Genomic DNA, 19,078 nt, shown 5'->3' on the forward strand with positions numbered 1-19,078 from the left:
TGATTTGAAAAGTACTGGCCGTGAAAATGACAAAACCAGAACACATCTTTACTTTTTTTCAACATTTGAATTTAGAACGCCCTCTACCGCATATTGAAGACAGTTTTGCTGAAAGAAGCTTGTGAAAGAATCCTCTAGAAAGTAGTCAAGAATCTCCGGTATCAAAATCTTTACGTGAATTTTGTTCATTTAACTTGAAGCGAAGTGAGTATTTTCTTTTAAATGTGTTTAATTTATTAAAGAAGTATTGCTTTTGTGAATTTGTGAAAGTTTTTCTCGTTTTTGCAAAATTCGCAAAATGGTGTACGAATCTCCAAAGGCGGCCTCATAAATTTGTATTGTATTCCTCATAATGTGCAGTAAATGGCTCTATTGATTATCATTTCACGTTTCCATAGCGATAACCTACGGGATGATGGATTAGTTTTATCTTTTTGGGGTGTTTCATGAAATTATCCGCGAGTTCTTAGCGTTTCTCTTTATATTTTTGATGACGGGCCTTTCTGCGACTGCTACTGTCCGAATTTGTACTAAAAAAATAACTCAGTCTGCTCCGGAGACTAGGTATTTTACAGTCCTATGTAGGAAATTGGTAATTTGTGCTCTAAATGGATTTCATAAAGGGCGCGCTGGAGAAATCTACGCTGACCTTTACTGGAGGTTATTTTTAGCGTCGCATATTGAATATAAACAATCAATGATGTATGGGAAGACTCGAATGTTTTTACGCATGCAACCTTTCACGCCTCGGTTATCGTAGTGCAAACATCCCTTATCATCTAATCCTAGTAAAATACCCATATTGAAATGATAACTTTGTAAGTGGCTCTTGATTGTAATATGATTGGTTGATGTTTTCAGAAATAAAGCAGACAAGATGTGTGACCGCAAGGCGGTGATCAAGAATGCTGACATGAGCGAGGAGATGCAGCAGGATGCTGTGGACTGCGCAACGCAAGCCCTCGAGAAGTTCAACATAGAAAAGGTAAACTATTCTTATTAACTTAATAATATTCACAGGTTATAAAAAGTGATCTGATTATATTGGAAACAAATTAGCGAGTAATGTGCTAGCTGTCATTTTTGTCAGCTGTTCTGTTCTATTAGCTATCAATTCTGTTTGAAATTGACATCCTTCACTCCAAAACTACTTTGTGCCTATTAAGCTTTACTTTGTATAATTATTGGTTATTTGGGTACCTAAATAAAACAATATTTAATTGCAGGACATTGCTGCCTTCATCAAGAAGGAGTTCGACAAGAAGTACAACCCGACGTGGCACTGCATCGTGGGCCGCAACTTCGGGTCGTACGTGACGCACGAGACGCGCCACTTCATCTACTTCTACCTCGGCCAAGTGGCAATCCTGCTGTTCAAGAGCGGCTAGCTCCGCCCCTCGCTCTCTAAATTTTTAGTTGTTACGGACAGTTCCCGAGCGGTACATTCCGGACTCTCCCGCTCCGAGGCAGTGAAGTGAAGCCCTTATTATCAAATGCTGGTCATTCTGTGCGCTGACACTCCGCACTGTTCGTACTATGTTAGCTAAGATTCCATTAAGTCAAAACTCTGTACAACATTCACATCTAGTGTATTTATATTAAACAAATTTTAGTTGTAATGCGTAGAGTTTTATTCCTAGATTTACCTAGCATAGCATGAGCTATATTGTACTTATCTAAATCGTTTGTTTAATTTTCTTTGTTAATACATTCACAGATATTTTCAATACTTCTATTACATATTATTATTAAACTTTCTTACGAACCAATTACTTGGCTTTTATTTCGTAGCTACAGTTCCCAGTCGGACTTTTAAACATACAATGTTGACCTGCCATAAGCAAATTACACCAATACGGATGTTTTATCTAAGGAACAAAATCCATGGAAATCTGTTTAGTAAGGTCAGATCTGCCGCCACTTCAATAAATTCTTATTGCGCGCCAGCACGAACACGCCACATACCTACAAAGTTCTGCGCGTGCTAGTGCGTTCATTTCTTACCACGTCATAGGTATTCGTAATTGAATTAGCTAGAGCACGATAGACCTACTTACGAGTCACAACACACGCCGTGAACTGATGGGGTATATGTCGTCTATATACCTACTGCGCACTTTGGTCAAGGACGACATGGGGTATCTGACAATAGGTACCTACTTAATGCTGAAGAAAATTAAATGGAGAAGAAAATGTATGGAAGGTCGTTTATCTTTTGATGTTAGTAAATTGATATTCTTGCTGGCTCGTGTTCTTGGACGTCGCGGTCAAGGAAAAGAACCATCTTGATGAACGGATATGATAAGGACTTCTACACGCAGGAAAGTCAGGAAGGCCTTAAGTCAATATAGGGTACACGACCCTCCCGTCTATCCCACTAAAGCCATTGAGTTGTCTCATCTAAGCCATGGGGATCTTGGAGGGGGATACAACTCTTACTTACGACAATGATAGTAGATTTTAGACACGGGTCGAGAGGAGTCATTTTCAAATTTTAGAAACGTACCCACTTAGGTTTACTTAAGTAGGTATTTACGTTATTAGATTTAGTTAGCAGGTATGTAGGTACATGGGCGACCGAGCGGACTCGTTCAATTTTTAACCAAATCGTTACATACGAGTTGTTTTCTTGACTTGACCGGGGATCGTACCCGGGACCTCCAGTGTATCAGTCCGGCATGATGTCCATTAGGCCACGGAGGTCGTCATTATAATCTATAACATTGTGTTAAGAAATGTAGTTCAACCAAACAGATTTCCTAAATGTTGCGATAAAAAATTCTTAATGTGACTGTGTGGGAATCTGTCACTTAATTAAAATTTCTTTTTTTTTTATGGTGTACTTAGGTAAATATCACAAAGCATATATCATGAACAAAATCGTGAGAACACCCAAAAATATATCCTTTGATACGAAACCGCAACCAACCAACTACTGATAACTATGTTCATATCATGTTCTGACAACAGTCGGGCTTTTTCAAAAGGACTTCAGCGCTCATAATAGTGAAGTGAAGACGAATGGAAAAGGTCTATTAAAGTCCGTCTTGCACTCGTTACTGCGGCGAATACTTGCACACTACTCCCTAGGGCTCCCAATAAATAGTTGGGAATGGTTCAGTTTGGCACACTCGAGCCGTGGCATCATATATATATGAATACGGCTTGAAGACTCCTAAATATTAATACAATTTTTAATTTGGTTATTTTAATTTCGTGGTGGTTACCAGGAATTTAAGGTGAGTGATTTTTTTAAATATATTTCCTACTAGCTTTTGCCCGCGGTTTCGCCCGCGTGTATTTCATAGTCAGTAATTTTATCGCGTACTCTGTAAGACTGGTAAACATATATGATTCAAATTCGCATTTTTTCTCATCTTTAGTTCAATTTCCCGTTTCCCGCTGTGTGTCTCGTCCCGCAAACTTGTCCAACTTGTTCGCTTCCTGCTATGTAATGTAGAATTGTAGATATCCCGTACCGTTTCCTAAATCAAAATCAAATCATTTATTATCCTACATATTATGTGCCATCATGTTTTTCGCAATGTGTCCCGTACCGTTACCCACTACGTGTCTCCTTCCCATTTCCCGCTCCGACTCCCACTCCCGCTTTCTGCAACACGTGCCGTCCCATTTTCCATTACGTTTTACGTCCCGGTTTTTTATTAACCATAAACATAAATTAAACATTTTTTGTATTTACTATTACTGTTAATTACTATAAAAAGTAATAAGTAATTTCAACTATTTAGCTATCGCGGTTCATGAGATATAGCCTAGTGACAGACAGACAGACATACAGACGTTGCCCGTGACTTCGCCCGCGTGATGTGTCTTTGCTCTATCTACACCGTAAGAGATAAAGTCGTGTAAAATAGGTTTCTATATAGAAAAAGTCTAGCAGGGTCAAATCACACGATCTTATTGGCCTTGGAGAATTGACCTCGAAGGGCCACCTCGTCTGCTGTAAAATGGACGACGTAATGCGCGCAACGTTTTCACTGACGACATCCAGGCTTTGATATAATCATAACAACCCCATCCACCCTAATAGGGATGATGGTATTTCACTTCCACCACGTTAGATTTCAAATACGTTGTGTTATTCGTAAGCAGCGACTCGAAAAACCGTACAAGTATTATTTGTACGGTTTTTCGAGTCGCTGCTTGCTGCTCCATGTTGATATTTGACTTTGTTAGCCCCTTTTCTCCCATTTAGGGGTAAATTTTTGAAAAATCCGGAGACCCGTATTTACTCATTTATTGATAGAAGTAATCCTGTAAAGTTTCAAACAAAACAAATTAACTAATCTGGTTTCCCCATACGAACTTTGAACCCCCCTTTCACCCCCTTAGAGGGTGAATTTTGAAAAATCCTTTATTAGTGCACCCCTAGGCCACATAAGGAACCTACGTGCCAAATTTGAAGTTTCTAGACCCAGCGGTTTAGGCTGTACGTTGATATGTCAGTCAGTCAGTCATCCAGTTGGTTCTTTTATATATTTAGATTTTCAATTTTATTGAAAATGATCTTAATATTCTTAAAGTTTTTTGAATTACTTTATTAATCCCTAAAAACAACAGTGTTTAGTAAGTAGTTCTTTACAATGTACTTACAGGGCGTTTGTGTTGTTTTCCTTGAAATTAGAGGATTTCTGCCTTGCATCAATATATTTTAAGGTTTAAATAACAACGGTCTAAACACTCTCTACCTCTATAGTGTGAAGTCTTATTAGGTTTTTAGTGGTTTTGTGTGTCGAGAACAGGATTTTATGTCTCGAGTTTCTTACATTATAGGTATTTAGGTACCTAGTTAATAATATAATAATTTATCCAGCCAAAATGACGGACGCCAAACGCAATCTGCTGCGGTTCTTCAACCGTCCCACGGAGCCCTGTTTCATGAACAAGGGCGAGGACAACGCTGCCTTCGAGCTACCTGACCATTATTACGTGAGTCTTTCTCATCTTCGCGTGTTCCCGGCACCTTTCTGGGCTGTGACCGCGTGACCGGGGTCGGCGTAAAAATATAACCTAAGAATGTATATAAGGCTGTTACTTAACTTTCGACTCATTATGAAAAAATAAAAGGCAGGCAATATAGTTTTCCTGTAATTGTTACTATTACAGATCTGTGTTATTAATTATTACTTTATTAAAATGCCTTACAATAATTCATTAGCAAAATTTCAGGAAAGTAGAAGTGTTCGCTCTTAGTAAGGAATTTCTTTTTAAGTGAGATAAAACTATAATTGATTATATTTTCATTATTATTTTAAGACGTACATCATCCAACCCAAGAATCAGCTTTCTAGTGTGAATGCAAATAGGGATTCTGAGTGGCGCTGCTGCAGAGTACACTCTCTAGCAGCGCCCTATAAAATAGTATAGTAGTATTTTTTCTCAAAATTACTGCACGTACGTACATACTCCATTGTTTTGGTACATAATTTTCGTCTGTTGTACATTAAACTACAATAGGATGAACAAAAATTCCAATAGGGGGCGTTGTGTTTACTTCAGGCTGAAACTGCTATGGCAAATTTAAAAAACGGAAATTAAGTAGTTCTGTAGAGTTAAAAGAATAAGTCTCAGGAATGTACTGAGCATAATTTTATAACAAAACAGTAGAGTGTTAGACAAGGTTCGAAACACAGTCGGAACGACAAAATCCGCATTGATGGTCTTTTTCTATAGGTACCTCGTGAACAGATGACATTAAACCGTATCAAACCATCAGCTTTTCGAGAAGCAAACGTAACTTACTTTATTTTCCTATATTTCCAGCCAGATAAATACAAAACCGTCAGCTCAGCGCTGGCCAACCGTTTTGGCACCGACGCGTCCGTCACCATCCCCGTCAGGAACATCGCGCTGCCCAACCTCGACCTGCCCATGCAGCTGCCCTACAACGAGCAGTTCTCACTCTTCGTGGCCAAGCACAGGAAGATGGCAGGGAAACTCATTGACGTTTTTATGAGTGAGTTATTTTGTGATGTCTCTTAATTAGTACAATGTAAGTAGGTAGGTATAAAATAGCTGCTGTAATACGTGTTTCATATTTTTGCCCACAAAGTGTCGACCGTAACTATCTATCACTTTCTGCCTTGCTTCCTATACCATGGAGGATATTAATGAGGCCATTAGAGGAAGAAGTAGATCAGATCACGATGTTTCCTTCATCGGATACCTATTAAACGAGATGTGTTTCTACTCAGGTATGCGCGACGTGGACGACCTACTGTCCCTCTGCTCGTACTGCCAGCTGCGCATCAACCCGTACATGTTCAACTACTGCCTCTCCGTCGCCATACTGCACAGGTATATCATCATCTACACCTCATCATCCATGCTTCGAACTTGCGGATCCCGCTCTACAATTAGACCCATGGGTTTAAATTTACACCCAGCATTTTCTCAGTCTGTTGCCAAAATGTCCGGTGGTCTACGGGGTTTAGTTAAAAAGGTTTTAGCTGGATGGGCCGATGATTTAGTTGATGAAATGATGATGAATGATGAAATTGGGAATATACTGTTTCTAAAGGATCACCTACTGACTGAGGGTTGTTGACAGTTGGTTGACAATAACAGCATTATCAAAGCGGTTTAACTTCGACAGGCGGACATAAAATCACAGCTAACTGTTCAAAATATATTAGTTTTTTTACGCGGTTTCAATGCGCCACATCCATTAATGAACCGGGACAACGTGACAAAGAGAGAGAGAGAGAGAGAGTAGATACATATAATAATTTTTCATTATATGTCAACTGCAATACTTAACTAACAAACATAACCTTGGTCAATCTCCAGGCCAGACACTAAGGGTATCCAAGTGCCCCCCGTGGTGGAGACGTTCCCGGACAAGTTTGTGGACCCCAAGGTGTTCAGACGCGCGAGAGAAGTCACCTCCGTGGTTCCTGCGGGCGCCAGGGTACGTAGTGATGGTTTTATTCAGCTCTCGATAGACATTTTATTTATTTTATTGTATTGGCACACAAAACAGTTTCATACATAAAATGTTATGTGTTTTAGCCCTGCCAGAAGGGGCAAACCACGCAAATTACTCATAAGACAAACACTTTCACAGTTTCCTCTTTATGACCGAAAGGGTGACTGTTAGATAATGATCTTATCATGAAGTCCAACCCTTGTAATTTTTACATAACTATTGTATTTTAAGCAATAAAGTTTAAATCAAAAAAGCAGAAACTATTATAAGTTTTTAAAACCAAGGTCAGAGGGCCGTAGGAAATAAAACAACACATTATATGGAATCTTTATCACTATTAAGGGATCCAATTTATACCAAAAGTTTTACCCAACTTGTGCCCCCCAAGATGTCAGTCAAATAGAGAGGTCATTCAGACGGTGCCAGTCAGAGCCAGGGTGTAACACATTTATATAAAGTCCATGTTTCAAACTGCATTTGTAGAAAATCGGTGTTTCGATTGTGTTAGTTCACAACGCGATGTGGCATGGTTGATAGGAATAAATTAAATGTTACGTAACATTTTGCTTCACTTATTTTATCTTCATATTTTACCATCTACCCATTTTAATGGCAGTGATGTTAATTATACTTACCATCAAACGAAAAACGAACGAAATACAAAAATAAGTTTTATTGTTATCACGTCTAGTCTAGTTATAACGATAGTGGCCCGAAAAAGGGTTAAAACGAGTATGTGCTCTGATAAGACAGAGACACTTAAGTACTATAAACTTGTCATTGATGTATAGAATTGGCTCTTCCGCAAATTATTAGCGTCCCAATAGTATTTTTTAAAGTGGTTTCAATAGTAAAGATGTCCTCAACTTTCGATGGCTCTGTCTAGCTAAACATATGTACGTAGCACTCTTGCTACGCTGCTTGCTGCTTGTTACTCTCTAGTAAGAGTCTTTACTCATTAGGTAAAACAATCTTGCCGTCAAGGACAGTGATATTGTTATCTATGGTCAAGAACGATATGCGGGTCGATGGTCTGCAGCTGTACCGAGGTCCATGCGAAGTGGCGAAGAATAAATAAGAAAGCGGACCTCGGTTTTTCACTAAATAAATAAATTAAAAATAATCAGCACTTGGATATAATGGTTATATGTACAAAAAAGCGTAATTTCGTTCTTACAGATGCCAATAACAATCCCAACAAACTACACGGCAGCGGACTCGGAGCCGGAGCAGCGCGTGGCGTACTTCAGAGAAGACATCGGCATCAACCTCCATCACTGGCACTGGCATCTCGTCTACCCCTTCGAAGCTGAGCGATCCATCGTCGCCAAGGATAGGAGAGGAGAGTTGTTTTACTACATGCATCAGCAGATCATCGCCAGGTATTCCTCCTCCTCTTGTTACTATACTATCTCAACACTCTTTTATAGTTCGAGTGTTTCGGCATAGACGCCAGCAACCTTCATTACTGGCATTAGAGTTTTGTCTATCCCTTCCACTGGCCAAGCAAAGAAGAGAAGAGGTGTTTTACTAAAATAATTAGCAGATCATCACTAGGTGAGTAACTACATCTTCTTTTAAATAAGTACATTTTTCTTTGAGCAGTGTCAGCGAAAGATCCCTTTCTCCGAAACTTCAATTTCTGCCCTCGTAGTTGGTGATCTTATAAGTTGCTTGTTTTACGAACATGTTTCAGAGTCCTATTTATGTATCCTTTTACCGTTATCTACCATGTACTATAACACTTTCAATATCAAAACTAGGTTTTTATATGAGCTCACCAGTAACTTCAGACAGAGTACAGAATTTCCCCGTCTTTTATGTAAAATTGGTATCATTTTATTTCAGATACAACGTGGAGCGCATGTGCAACAACCTCGGTCGCGTGACCCGCTTCAACGACTTCAGGCAGCCCATAGCCGAGGGGTACTTCCCAAAGCTGGACTCGCAGGTCGCCAGCAGATCTTGGCCGCCCAGGTGACTAGATATTATCGTTGTTCTTCTAAGCAACTATGTTACTATTGTAAGGCAGGCGGCGGCAGGTCGTAAAATCACCGCTGAATCTTCAAAATGTTAAGGCTATTGTTTACTTTGTACATATTTTATGGTATTTACTTATATTTTTTGTGGTATTTTTACCGGGCTTTTCGGCGCGGTTTTTCACGATATTTTTCCTTCACTCATCAGGAAATGGTGGTCTGTGAAAACTATATGAGTTAGATTCACGAGAAATTAATGACACACGAGTAGAATACACCGTCCGTTCAAATTCAAACTACCGTTTATTACAAGCCAGCTAATTGACTCCAGATTCGCTAACACCACTCTCCGAGATTTGGACCGTCCAGTGGACCAGATTAGGATCGACGTGTCGGAGCTGGACACCTGGAGGGAGAGGTTCATCCAGGCCATCGAAAACGGCTTCATTGTACTGGCAAGTAGCTGTATCAATTTTGACCGAGTAATTTATAGTGAAGCGTGGTTAGTGCTTGACTCACGTATATCGACCGCGTGAGAAATCCTCGCATTAGCAGCGGACTTTATGTCCGTGACATGGCAGATTAACTCCAGGAGTACCGTCTGAACCAGTTCAGAACTGGTACAGCCAGGTCTGACGTAACAGTTTACGTCAAGAATAAGCAACTGGAAATATGCTCAGACGAGACAGATTATTTTCAATTAAAATGACTATCAACATTTACCACAATGATCTTATTTGGAACTAAAGACCAGCATCTTTGATTTTGCCTTGTTATCGTTGTTTATAACCTGAATGTTCTTCTCAACTAAAAGCAACATTTCTCCTTCAGCCGAATGGCAGACAGATCCCCCTGGACGAGAACACGGGCATCGACGAGCTGGGCAACCTGATGGAGTCGTCGGTGATAAGCCGCAACCGCGCCTACTACGGCGATCTGCACAACATGGGCCACGTCTTCATCTCCTACGCCCACGACCCTGACCATCGCCATTTGGTAAGTCAATGAGGGATCCTAATAACACAACTTGTTATAAAAAATGGAATCGTTGATACATTGGAATTGGAACAAATACTTCTAGTTCAATAACCTATCAGTTGGAAGCGTGAATTTCAACAAAATTCAAAGGAGGTGATGCCGGATTAACATATTTAAATAAAACACTACGTTTCCCACATTTAATATTTTTCGCGAAGCGTGTTGCGTATATGTTTTGTGTACTATTTGTTTGTTTAGAATAATGAATAAATGAAGTTGTTTTTTATTCACAGGAACAATACGGAGTGATGGGAGATTCAGCGACGGCGATGAGAGACCCGGTATTCTATCGCTGGCACGCGTACATTGACGACATCTTTGTACTACACAAAGACAAGTTGCAGCCTTATCAGGACAATGTTGTAAGTTCACTGATCCCTACTGATCAGTATCATGTCTTTATCCCTTACAAGGATAGATGGAACCAAGAGTTGCAAAACTCTAACCTGAAATACAGAATTCTACGCCCGTTTCTCATGAGGTAGATCGAGACTAGAGATTTTCATTTGCCTCGATCCTGACAAATCGCACTTGCTTCCTCTATTTCCATCGCCAATCATACACGCTCACCGGTTATGGTTATAGACCGAATGGCTGCATAAAACCAGCTTTGCATGTAAATACACAATTTGGACAGGCACTGATTAGTGTGAATTCAAGCATTTCTACTTAACACCTACATTTAACACTCGCACAACATTAATCAAAATCCGAACCTGTCTGAATAGATGGCTATGTGTCTAGCTGGATTTCCCCGGCATCCGCGTGTCCTCCATCAGCGTGGAGGGCGGCGCGGGCGCCAACACGCTCGGCTCGCACTGGCAGCAGAGCCTGGCCGAGCTGTCGCGCGGGCTCGACTTCACGCCCAGAGGCAGCGTGCTGGCTCGCTTCACGCATCTCCATCATGACGACTTCAACTACGTGTAAGTGTTAGTGCTACTGTTATTGTAGGTACAATTTTATTCTATAGCATCGTGAACATCTGCTCTTTATGTGATAAGTGTAATCAACAGATGTGATGATTATTATAATGCTATCTGTGGCGTAGAATAAAACGACTCACATCCCCCTGTGGATGTCTTATGCTGACTATACTGTCGCCAAACTCAGAGAGATACCGACGCGAATGCGACACATTGGGTAGTTTGTATGAGAGCTTTTATTTGCAACAATGAAAATCCAGCAATGTATGACGATACCATATTGACCGATTGACTTGATTGATAGGTAACATGTCAACAATTTACTTAAGTACATATACTGCCGACTTTAGCAGACTTCAAAGACTAAAGCGCAAGTGAAGATGTTTTATGTTTCCTCCCCAGCATCGAGGTGAACAACACAAGCGGCCAGGCCCGCATGGGCACTTTCCGCATCTTCCTGGCGCCCACCCAGGACGAGCGTGGCTCTCCGCTCGGCTTCAACGACCAGAGGAGGCTCATGATCGAACTGGACAAGTTCTCTGAAGGATGTGAGTAGAGAAATCTTAAAATTTACAGCTATATTTACAGTTTCCGTTTCATTTCACAGCATGCGTGATGACAGAGCGGTGTTTCCAGATAGATTTAATTGGCCTTAAAAAAATTGTTGGGATGTTGGCGTTGAGGCGCCTATCCAAGAAGGATAGGTCGCGCGCGCCCGGACTCCGACCTCATTACTTTAGTTCTTTTTAAAAGCGACATTTGCGTCATGAGCGGTACATACAGGAAAAGTACTATATAAATTTTACTATAACCATCTTCCATTATTTTTATTTCAATCTCCTTTTATGTCCATAGACTGCAGTTTTGGTTTGCCATCAGGCAATCCGTTTGTTTTCTTTAACTTGCAAGATTTCATTGCAAATAGTCGCAGCATGCAGAGTTTTTAAAATTGTTAGGTTTATTTTTTACGCTGACACCGGGCTTCCAGGCCTCTAATGGAATTGGGAAATCCTATGAGAGAAAAAGATGAAGAAAATGAGAGAGAGAGTCATAAATCAAATAGACATTAGGCTCAACTGATGGGTAGTTGTTACCGCGGCCTATTGACGCCTGAAACGCACTATTCCGACTTTGTGGCTTAGGGTCTTTTGCCACACTATATTGGAGGCCAACGATACAGCCATAAGCGTAGCTACGTACTGGGGGAAAAATAATAAGAATCCTGTAATTCCTATGAAAATTCCAGTGCGTCCGGGCAACAACACGATCCGGCGACGCAGCACGGACTCGTCCGTGACAATCCCGTTCGAGCGCACGTTCCGCGCGCAGTCGGCGCGCCCCGGCGACCCGGGCTCCGCCGACGCGGCCGAGTTCGACTTCTGCGGCTGCGGCTGGCCGCACCACATGCTGATACCCAAGGGCACTCAGCAAGGGTACCCGGTCGTGTTGTATGTGATGGTGTCCAACTGGGAGGATGATAGGGTGAGCGAACATTTTACTTTGCTAGGAAATGTCTAAAGGTTCCGCACGACATGCGGAAGAAGTCAATAGAAAATATATGTGTCTTAGACATGTTTTAGGTTTGAGTGCAGGGTTTTCTCTGGATGTTTTTATCTAAATATTAAAATTACATACATGAGTCTAATAGATTGGTCAGCTTATTCTTTGATTCTCGGTTTCCTTAGATCGAACAAGACCTAGTGGGGTCCTGTAACGACGCAGCCTCGTACTGCGGTCTTCGCGACCGCAAGTACCCCGACCGCCGCGCCATGGGCTTCCCCTTCGACAGGTTTGTCTAATACTTTTACAAGATTTTCTTTTATTCCATCTGGTCTTTCTAAAATTGTTTTTTAAACTTTCGCATTTTGAGCTCATAACTACTCGTTTATATAATGGAATTTAGTGAGAACCTCTTTTATCATTGAATAGTTTATTACCAAAAAATACGCAACAAACTTCCTAAATAAAAAGGCAAATATCAGCTACAAGCTTCGTTAATATTGAATACTAGCCGCCCATCTCGGCTTCGTGCGGGTAATACACGTTAACCTTCCTCAGGAATCACACTATCAATTAAAAATTTCCGCATCAAAATCTGTTCTGTAGTTTTAAAGATCGAACCATAAATAACACACAGAGGGAGACGACTTATTGTTCTTATTCTCTCGCGATTTCAGGAGGGCCTCCGCTAACAACCTGAGCGACTTCCTCCGCCCCAACATGGCGGTGCGAGAGTGCAGGATCAGGTTCACCGATGCTGTGCAGCAGCAGCAACAGTAGACTGGTAGACTGGGATGGAAGACTCAAGTTAAAATGTCAACATCAACGAAGGTAGATACCACAGACTCAAGGGAATTATTAGTAGACCATGAAAGGCTGAAGAATCGAGCCGAGTTAAAGAAAATGGATCTCAGATCAGGTAAAATTATCAGAAACTAGTAGTATAAAGGAAATGAAATATTTTCGAATATCGGCTTGCAAACTGAACCTTTTTAGTTTATTTTATATTATAGTAATTTCTCATAAAGCTACAAACTACTGACATTTCGGAACGACCACTGCTGAGAAGAAATGCCGAAAGAATTATGACATAAGGGTTTATTATTATTGTAATAAAAACTTTTTTACTTGATTTTAGTCTATAAATATTGAGTAACAAATTGTAATGGCGCTGATATATGGACTTCGATTTTAATATAATTTACATAAATTACGATTAAGATTATTAATAACAAATGGGTCATTAGTTTAAGTAGCTGTATACCTCTATAAATAATTGTAATTATTTAGTTGTAATACTGTTTCATAAGACTGAATAATAAGCCTTTCACAAAATAGTGCTTTTATTTTGTACCATAATTTAATGTATCCCTTGTATTACCTAACAAAAAAATTTACTACCTAAATGTTAAATCAGCTTCCATTTGATTTTAGATAGGGAGTAGGTATAACAATGTTTGCCTCAGTTTCTATGTAGTTGCATAGAAGTATGCAGTCATTTAATTTAGTAAGGTACTCACAGCTCACTTATAGCCCCAAAAATGTGGCAAGTGATTATAAAAATGCAATCAAATACGTAAGTTGTATAAAATACGTATCTATGGCAGGGAACAGGAGTAGAATAGAAAATACTCCATCGACAAGATGTATATTGATGATGTTATAAATACGATAACGGTCGAAAGTGGGATTGCCACTTAACTGGATAAATCCGGTCTAGACGGATTTTAAAGGAATAGACCGGATTCCGCCCGGATTACATTCGGAGAATGGATTTTTAGTCATGCAAATAAATAATAGGCGTCACCTAACTTGTGAAGAACTAAAAATTAGGATTTTTAACACAATTGCTGCTTACCACAAGCTTTATAAAACAACAAAAGACTACATTCATAAAAAAAATATTAAGGTACCTATTCAGAACTAGTTTCTGTGTGGTTAGTGCGAGGGTTTTCCCGCTTTTACTCAATATACAGTAATCAACGTGACTATGACCACCTGTGCTCATTTTTCGATAAGATATGGATCACACAACACAGGTAAGTCGGAATTAAAAATAAAAATTGAATATTTTTCTAAAGTTAAGAATGACGAAATGGTAATTTGAAGAAATGTCAAGGGTTATTGAAGTTCAAATCCGTGTTAACAACGAATTCTTAACCATTCATATGTGTAATAATTTTGTCATTCACATCAAATTTATTATTGTGTCTAATTTTGAAAATATAGGACTGGAATGTAGATTTTTAGGCACGTAATTATTATTAATTGCTTGTCAATTTAGTTTCAAGTTTACTACTTATTATTAAAGTAAAAATTACCTAAATAACTAAATATATTTTCTTCCAAACGAATAAAATTTTTTGTAGATTTCATGTTTGCGCATTTCAGATGGTGTTTCTTTTGTCTATGGCACTGGCAAATGGTCGGCTGCTTTCTCTTGAACTCGAGACTCATGACCATGGACCAGAGCACCCAGGTCTTTTAGGTATGTCCGATCCACTACACCTACTACCGCCAAAAGACCATCTTGGAATATTTGAGCATCTAGGCCCGTTTCATTACAGACATCACGACTTCAGGAATCCAGGTGTGGTCGGTCCTTTAAATCCTCTAAATGGACCATTACCAATAGACAATAAGAAACTAACGACAGAATCTTCACCATTAAAAGTGACACTTCTACCAAAAGCAGACGAGAGTAATAACACAGTTCAAAAAAAAGATATGAACGATCAGAGAGAGAAGAAAGAAAATGAAATACCCAAAGGAAGAAATAATACTTTACTACCAAAATTGTTTGACGTTAGCGAACCTATGTTAAGGACTAATGAAAATAAGACTGTAGCATCCAACCCCATTGATAAAGAAATTGTAAGATCCAATGATAGTACTACTTTACATGAAAAGTTAAAAGCAGATGGCAGTATTCAAACAGGAGATTCAATAGTATTTCCTGATAATATAGATGAGATTAAATCAGCACATAAAGGAATAAAAGAAAATTTGAATAAGACAAGTAGTAATAACGAAAATAATGAAGGAAATTATACTAAGAATTCAGATGATTCTGATATTATAGTATTTCCTGGACATAATGTACCCACTCAAACTACTATTACACCGATTGTAAATCCTATACAAAATGCTAATGGAAACCCATTTACAAGTTCAGGTAGTCAATCTCCTCAAAATTATGTATATCAAACATTACCTGTTACAAATGATGTATTTCCTAATAGACCAGCTGTTTATACAACAGCTAACACAGGACAAGGATCTTTGTACACGAATATTATAAATACATTCCCTCAGAATGGCCAATCTTTTAAACCAGCTTTGAATAGCAACAATAACAATAATAATTATTATCAAAGTCCTACTCCTATTTCGCCAGTAAATTCATGGAATGGAAATCAAAATGTTGGAATAGTCAATAGTATACCGCCCAGTAACGTTGGAAATTCAGTTGTAAATCTAGGAACTGTTCAAAATCAGCAAAATACTTTAGGTGTACCTGCGTTGTTAATTTCACCAAATTCTATTGGAAATAACCAACCGGTTTACAATAGACAGCAACAAATTCTACAACCAGCAAATATTGCGCAAAACAATAATTTAATCCAACAAAGGCCAACTGTACTTTCAGAAGTAACGCCATTTTCACATAATCAAGGAAATATAGCAACACAAGGAAATTATAATCCAGCCCCAAATAATATTGGCCAACAATTTGTTGTTGGACAAACATTTGTGCCAAATAATATGCAGAAAAATAATGGCCAACAATATTATGTTATATCTAACGGCAATCGATTGAATAATTATGAAAATAGTGCGGGTCAATCTGTAGTTTTAAATCCACAAGGAAATATGATGACACCTAACAATAATGTGTTGGGAGATAACACTCAAAAACACATGTTAGTTAACGTGGATCAGCAAAATGTACAAAATGGTCAAACAAATGGTATTTCCTTGCAAAATGGACAACTAGTGTTAGTGCCATACCAAGGGACAAATAACGCGTTAGTTAATAATGGAATAAATGGACAAACACAAATAATTACCGATAATATTATCCAACCAATGCCAAATGCTGCAAATTCTATTACTGCTAATCAACCTAATACAATTTTAATTAATGGAATCCCTAATAATGTAGTGTTTCAAGATGTGAATGGTCAAAATTATCTTGTGAATGTTGGCCAAAATGTTTTCAAGTTAGTTCCCGTTTCTAATGTTGGTAATAGTGAAAATCCTTACTCTATCGTGAATTTGATTTCTTTGAATGATAAAGACGATCGTTCAACAGGTATCAATAAATCTTTATGACAAAGTTATACTAACTGAACCTGTGTTAACTGAATATATATGTATAAGTTTGTTAATTAAAAAAACGCAGTTATATGATATCTAATATTGTAAATTAAAAATAAAAGAATTTGAAACTTAATCTAACTTAATTTGATTTCTTTGACTACGTAATGACAGTAAAAAGATAAGCGTAAACAGAGAAAACTTCTCTCGCCTCGTATCTCTTTCCTCATGATTTCCTGGTACCTGGTACGCCAACTGTGTTACTTTTTGTTGAAAATAAATAAATGCAGTTCTTCACTTTATGTTCTAAGTTCGTCGCTGTTGACACCCCTTCACTGCTCGACCTCCCCGGGGGCTGTCGATATGCTAACAATAATCAGCCCTCTAGGTCAGTTTTTATGGGTAAGATATTATTAATCTACTATCGAGAAAATACTTTCAAAATTAGGTATAAGTACTGTGTTTTGTTGACGAAATCGTTTGTTTCAAACCTGAATCAAAGTGAAGAAGTAACTAAGTAAAATTTTACATTTACAGCGATAAATTTAGTTAGTTTAAATGTTCCCAGCATATTTATTTGATGTCTTGATGTCATAATTGTGCGTACCAATGGTCTGACAACTAACTAGAAGAGATCCTCTTATCGGATAATTCCGCCATTGTATATTTCTCGTTGTGTAATGAATTTTAGCATGTGTTTTTGCAAAAAACACATTACAGATAAACTAATATTCCGCCAAGGGAAGCGAAGGCATGGACGAAAGTACTAGTAAGTAATAGTCTAATTATTAATGCGGTTTGCTATGTAACCATGCCCACAGATAGGAAGCTCTTGGCCGTGTTTGATTTCCCAGGCGGCCGCTCTGACACCAGATAGTGTGTGTGTCTCCACGGTGGTCGATGAAATATCTGATGCACTGAGAACTTGTAACTGGACGCCCAATTTGTGAGATAGCCGTGTAGTATGAATGTATGGGTTAAAATATAAAATTAATGACACTAGTGTAGTAATGTACCTAAGTTGCGTTGATCAATAGAACGCGCCCTACACACATCGAATCGGATTTCAAAGAAACCCCACAGTTTGGATGTATTAGTAGACAGAACAGATGTATTAGTGATGTCCCACGGTTGATTTACGCACTCAAAACTTCAAAAGTCTATATTCAACTTAAGTAGAATGATATTCTTCGCTTAACAACGTCAAATATTCTTGAAACTGTATCATGATTTAAAAAAATAATTTATTTATGCAGATTTCGACCTGGATATCTAATTACATATTAGCCTGTACCAACTCAATATCAAGTTTATTGTCCGCAACAAGGCGGAGCCGATATTCAAGTTGGAAAGTGTTGCCAACTATTCACAACTAATAGGATCTCCAAAGTTTCGGGACAATGAGAATTGAACCAATACCGAAGCTTAATATTGAGCGAACAATACTAGACCTTTCCCTTTGGACCCGATCAATAGTCTCATTTAAATTTACTTTGTTCTTTAAATTAGATTTTTTTATAGGCCTACTTTGCGTCCCAATATTGAACAAAGGCCTCGTCTTTTGAATTATAATTTTTTAAATTAAATTTGGACCATCAATAGTGTTAAAAGCTAAAAGAACATATAAAATATCACTAAAGCAGTATCTATTTAATAAAAATAAAACATAATTTTACTAATTCATTTATAAGTAAGGTGATTGGCATGTTACAAACACGACAAATTATTAACAATAAACCCTGTTTTTCAATGACAAAGATAAAACGTACTAGCTAAAGCAATCTATGTAGCTCTATCTGTCAATACCTAATTTTGTAAAGAGCGACAATGACATAACATACTTTAGCTTACAGTATTCCATAACCTTTTTTATGAATCACAGGGATTTGAGCCGATGACAAGCATCTGTTACGTATAATAAGGAACCCTATTATTGTCCTATAAATACGATACTTTTTTCATTTACATTTGTTGGAGTTTCGGCGAATTTCCTATCACTTTCCGAAGGATGTGACCATTCTTGGAAGGGTTGCTCTGTAATTCGATAAATCAGAATGGGAAAAGAAACGACACAAGATTCAAAAGGTAAAATTTTATTAAGTCAATGGAACCTTTAGAAAATCAACTATATAAACCATTAAAACAATTATATTGGTAACTTATAGTGTCACTTGCAGTGATTTATTCAATAAAATGATCTTTTGTTTGATAGAAGCTAAGTTACAAATAACATTCAATTATATAAAAAATATACATTTCATTAGGTACTTGTTGTTTGAAAAAAGATTTTTCAAAAGAAAAATAGCAGGATTTTTTTTTCATTTAACTATAATCTTTATATTCTTGATACATATTATTTATTTTAC

At 38.2% G+C, this 19,078-nt stretch overlaps 3 protein-coding genes across 4 annotated transcripts; all 3 read left to right on the forward strand.

Moving 5' to 3' along the window:
* Window positions 1–69: 69 nt before the first annotated feature.
* LOC128679036 (dynein light chain 2, cytoplasmic) lies at window positions 70–1,619 on the forward strand. Its single transcript, XM_053760982.2, has 3 exons — window positions 70–204; window positions 862–985; window positions 1,227–1,619. Exons 2-3 carry the CDS (start codon window positions 878–880, stop codon window positions 1,386–1,388), a joined length of 270 nt encoding a protein of 89 aa, XP_053616957.1. The 5' UTR covers window positions 70–204; window positions 862–877; the 3' UTR covers window positions 1,389–1,619.
* Window positions 1,620–3,157: 1,538 nt separating this feature from the next.
* PPO2 (Prophenoloxidase 2) lies at window positions 3,158–13,727 on the forward strand. The gene is made up of 15 exons (XM_053760901.1): window positions 3,158–3,239; window positions 4,838–4,953; window positions 5,788–5,980; window positions 6,219–6,321; window positions 6,814–6,934; window positions 8,132–8,334; window positions 8,801–8,929; window positions 9,263–9,386; window positions 9,763–9,927; window positions 10,203–10,331; window positions 10,714–10,892; window positions 11,295–11,440; window positions 12,139–12,374; window positions 12,578–12,681; window positions 13,070–13,727. Exons 2-15 carry the CDS (start codon window positions 4,843–4,845, stop codon window positions 13,170–13,172), a joined length of 2,046 nt encoding a protein of 681 aa, XP_053616876.1. The 5' UTR covers window positions 3,158–3,239; window positions 4,838–4,842; the 3' UTR covers window positions 13,173–13,727.
* Window positions 13,728–14,285: 558 nt separating this feature from the next.
* LOC128678980 (putative uncharacterized protein DDB_G0282133) lies at window positions 14,286–16,848 on the forward strand. 2 transcript variants are annotated; one of them, XM_053760903.2, is made up of 2 exons: window positions 14,286–14,431; window positions 14,784–16,848. In XM_053760903.2, exons 1-2 carry the CDS (start codon window positions 14,414–14,416, stop codon window positions 16,725–16,727), a joined length of 1,962 nt encoding a protein of 653 aa, XP_053616878.1. In that variant the 5' UTR covers window positions 14,286–14,413; the 3' UTR covers window positions 16,728–16,848. The 2 variants fall into 2 exon arrangements, with proteins under 2 accessions (XP_053616878.1, XP_053616879.1); XM_053760904.2 differs by lacking the exon at window positions 14,286–14,431 and having other exon boundaries at window positions 14,781–14,880; window positions 14,960–16,848.
* Window positions 16,849–19,078: the final 2,230 nt, after the last annotated feature.

The sequence above is a fragment of the Plodia interpunctella genome, chromosome 21 (assembly GCF_027563975.2).
Source record: "Plodia interpunctella isolate USDA-ARS_2022_Savannah chromosome 21, ilPloInte3.2, whole genome shotgun sequence".
NCBI classification, from domain to species: domain Eukaryota; kingdom Metazoa; phylum Arthropoda; class Insecta; order Lepidoptera; family Pyralidae; genus Plodia; species Plodia interpunctella.

Excerpts from the sequence above, each read along its gene's own strand:
- LOC128679036 (XM_053760982.2), top strand. The coding sequence starts at position 878 with ATGTGTGACCGCAAGGCGGTGATCAAGAATGCTGACATGAGCGAGGAG. Across the intron at positions 986-1,226 it reads AGAAGTTCAACATAGAAAAG|GACATTGCTGCCTTCATCAA; the intron begins GTAAACTATTCT and ends ATTTAATTGCAG.
- PPO2 (XM_053760901.1), top strand. The coding sequence starts at position 4,843 with ATGACGGACGCCAAACGCAATCTGCTGCGGTTCTTCAACCGTCCCACG. Across the intron at positions 8,930-9,262 it reads AGCAGATCTTGGCCGCCCAG|ATTCGCTAACACCACTCTCC; the intron begins GTGACTAGATAT and ends AATTGACTCCAG. Across the intron at positions 10,893-11,294 it reads CATGACGACTTCAACTACGT|CATCGAGGTGAACAACACAA; the intron begins GTAAGTGTTAGT and ends TTTCCTCCCCAG.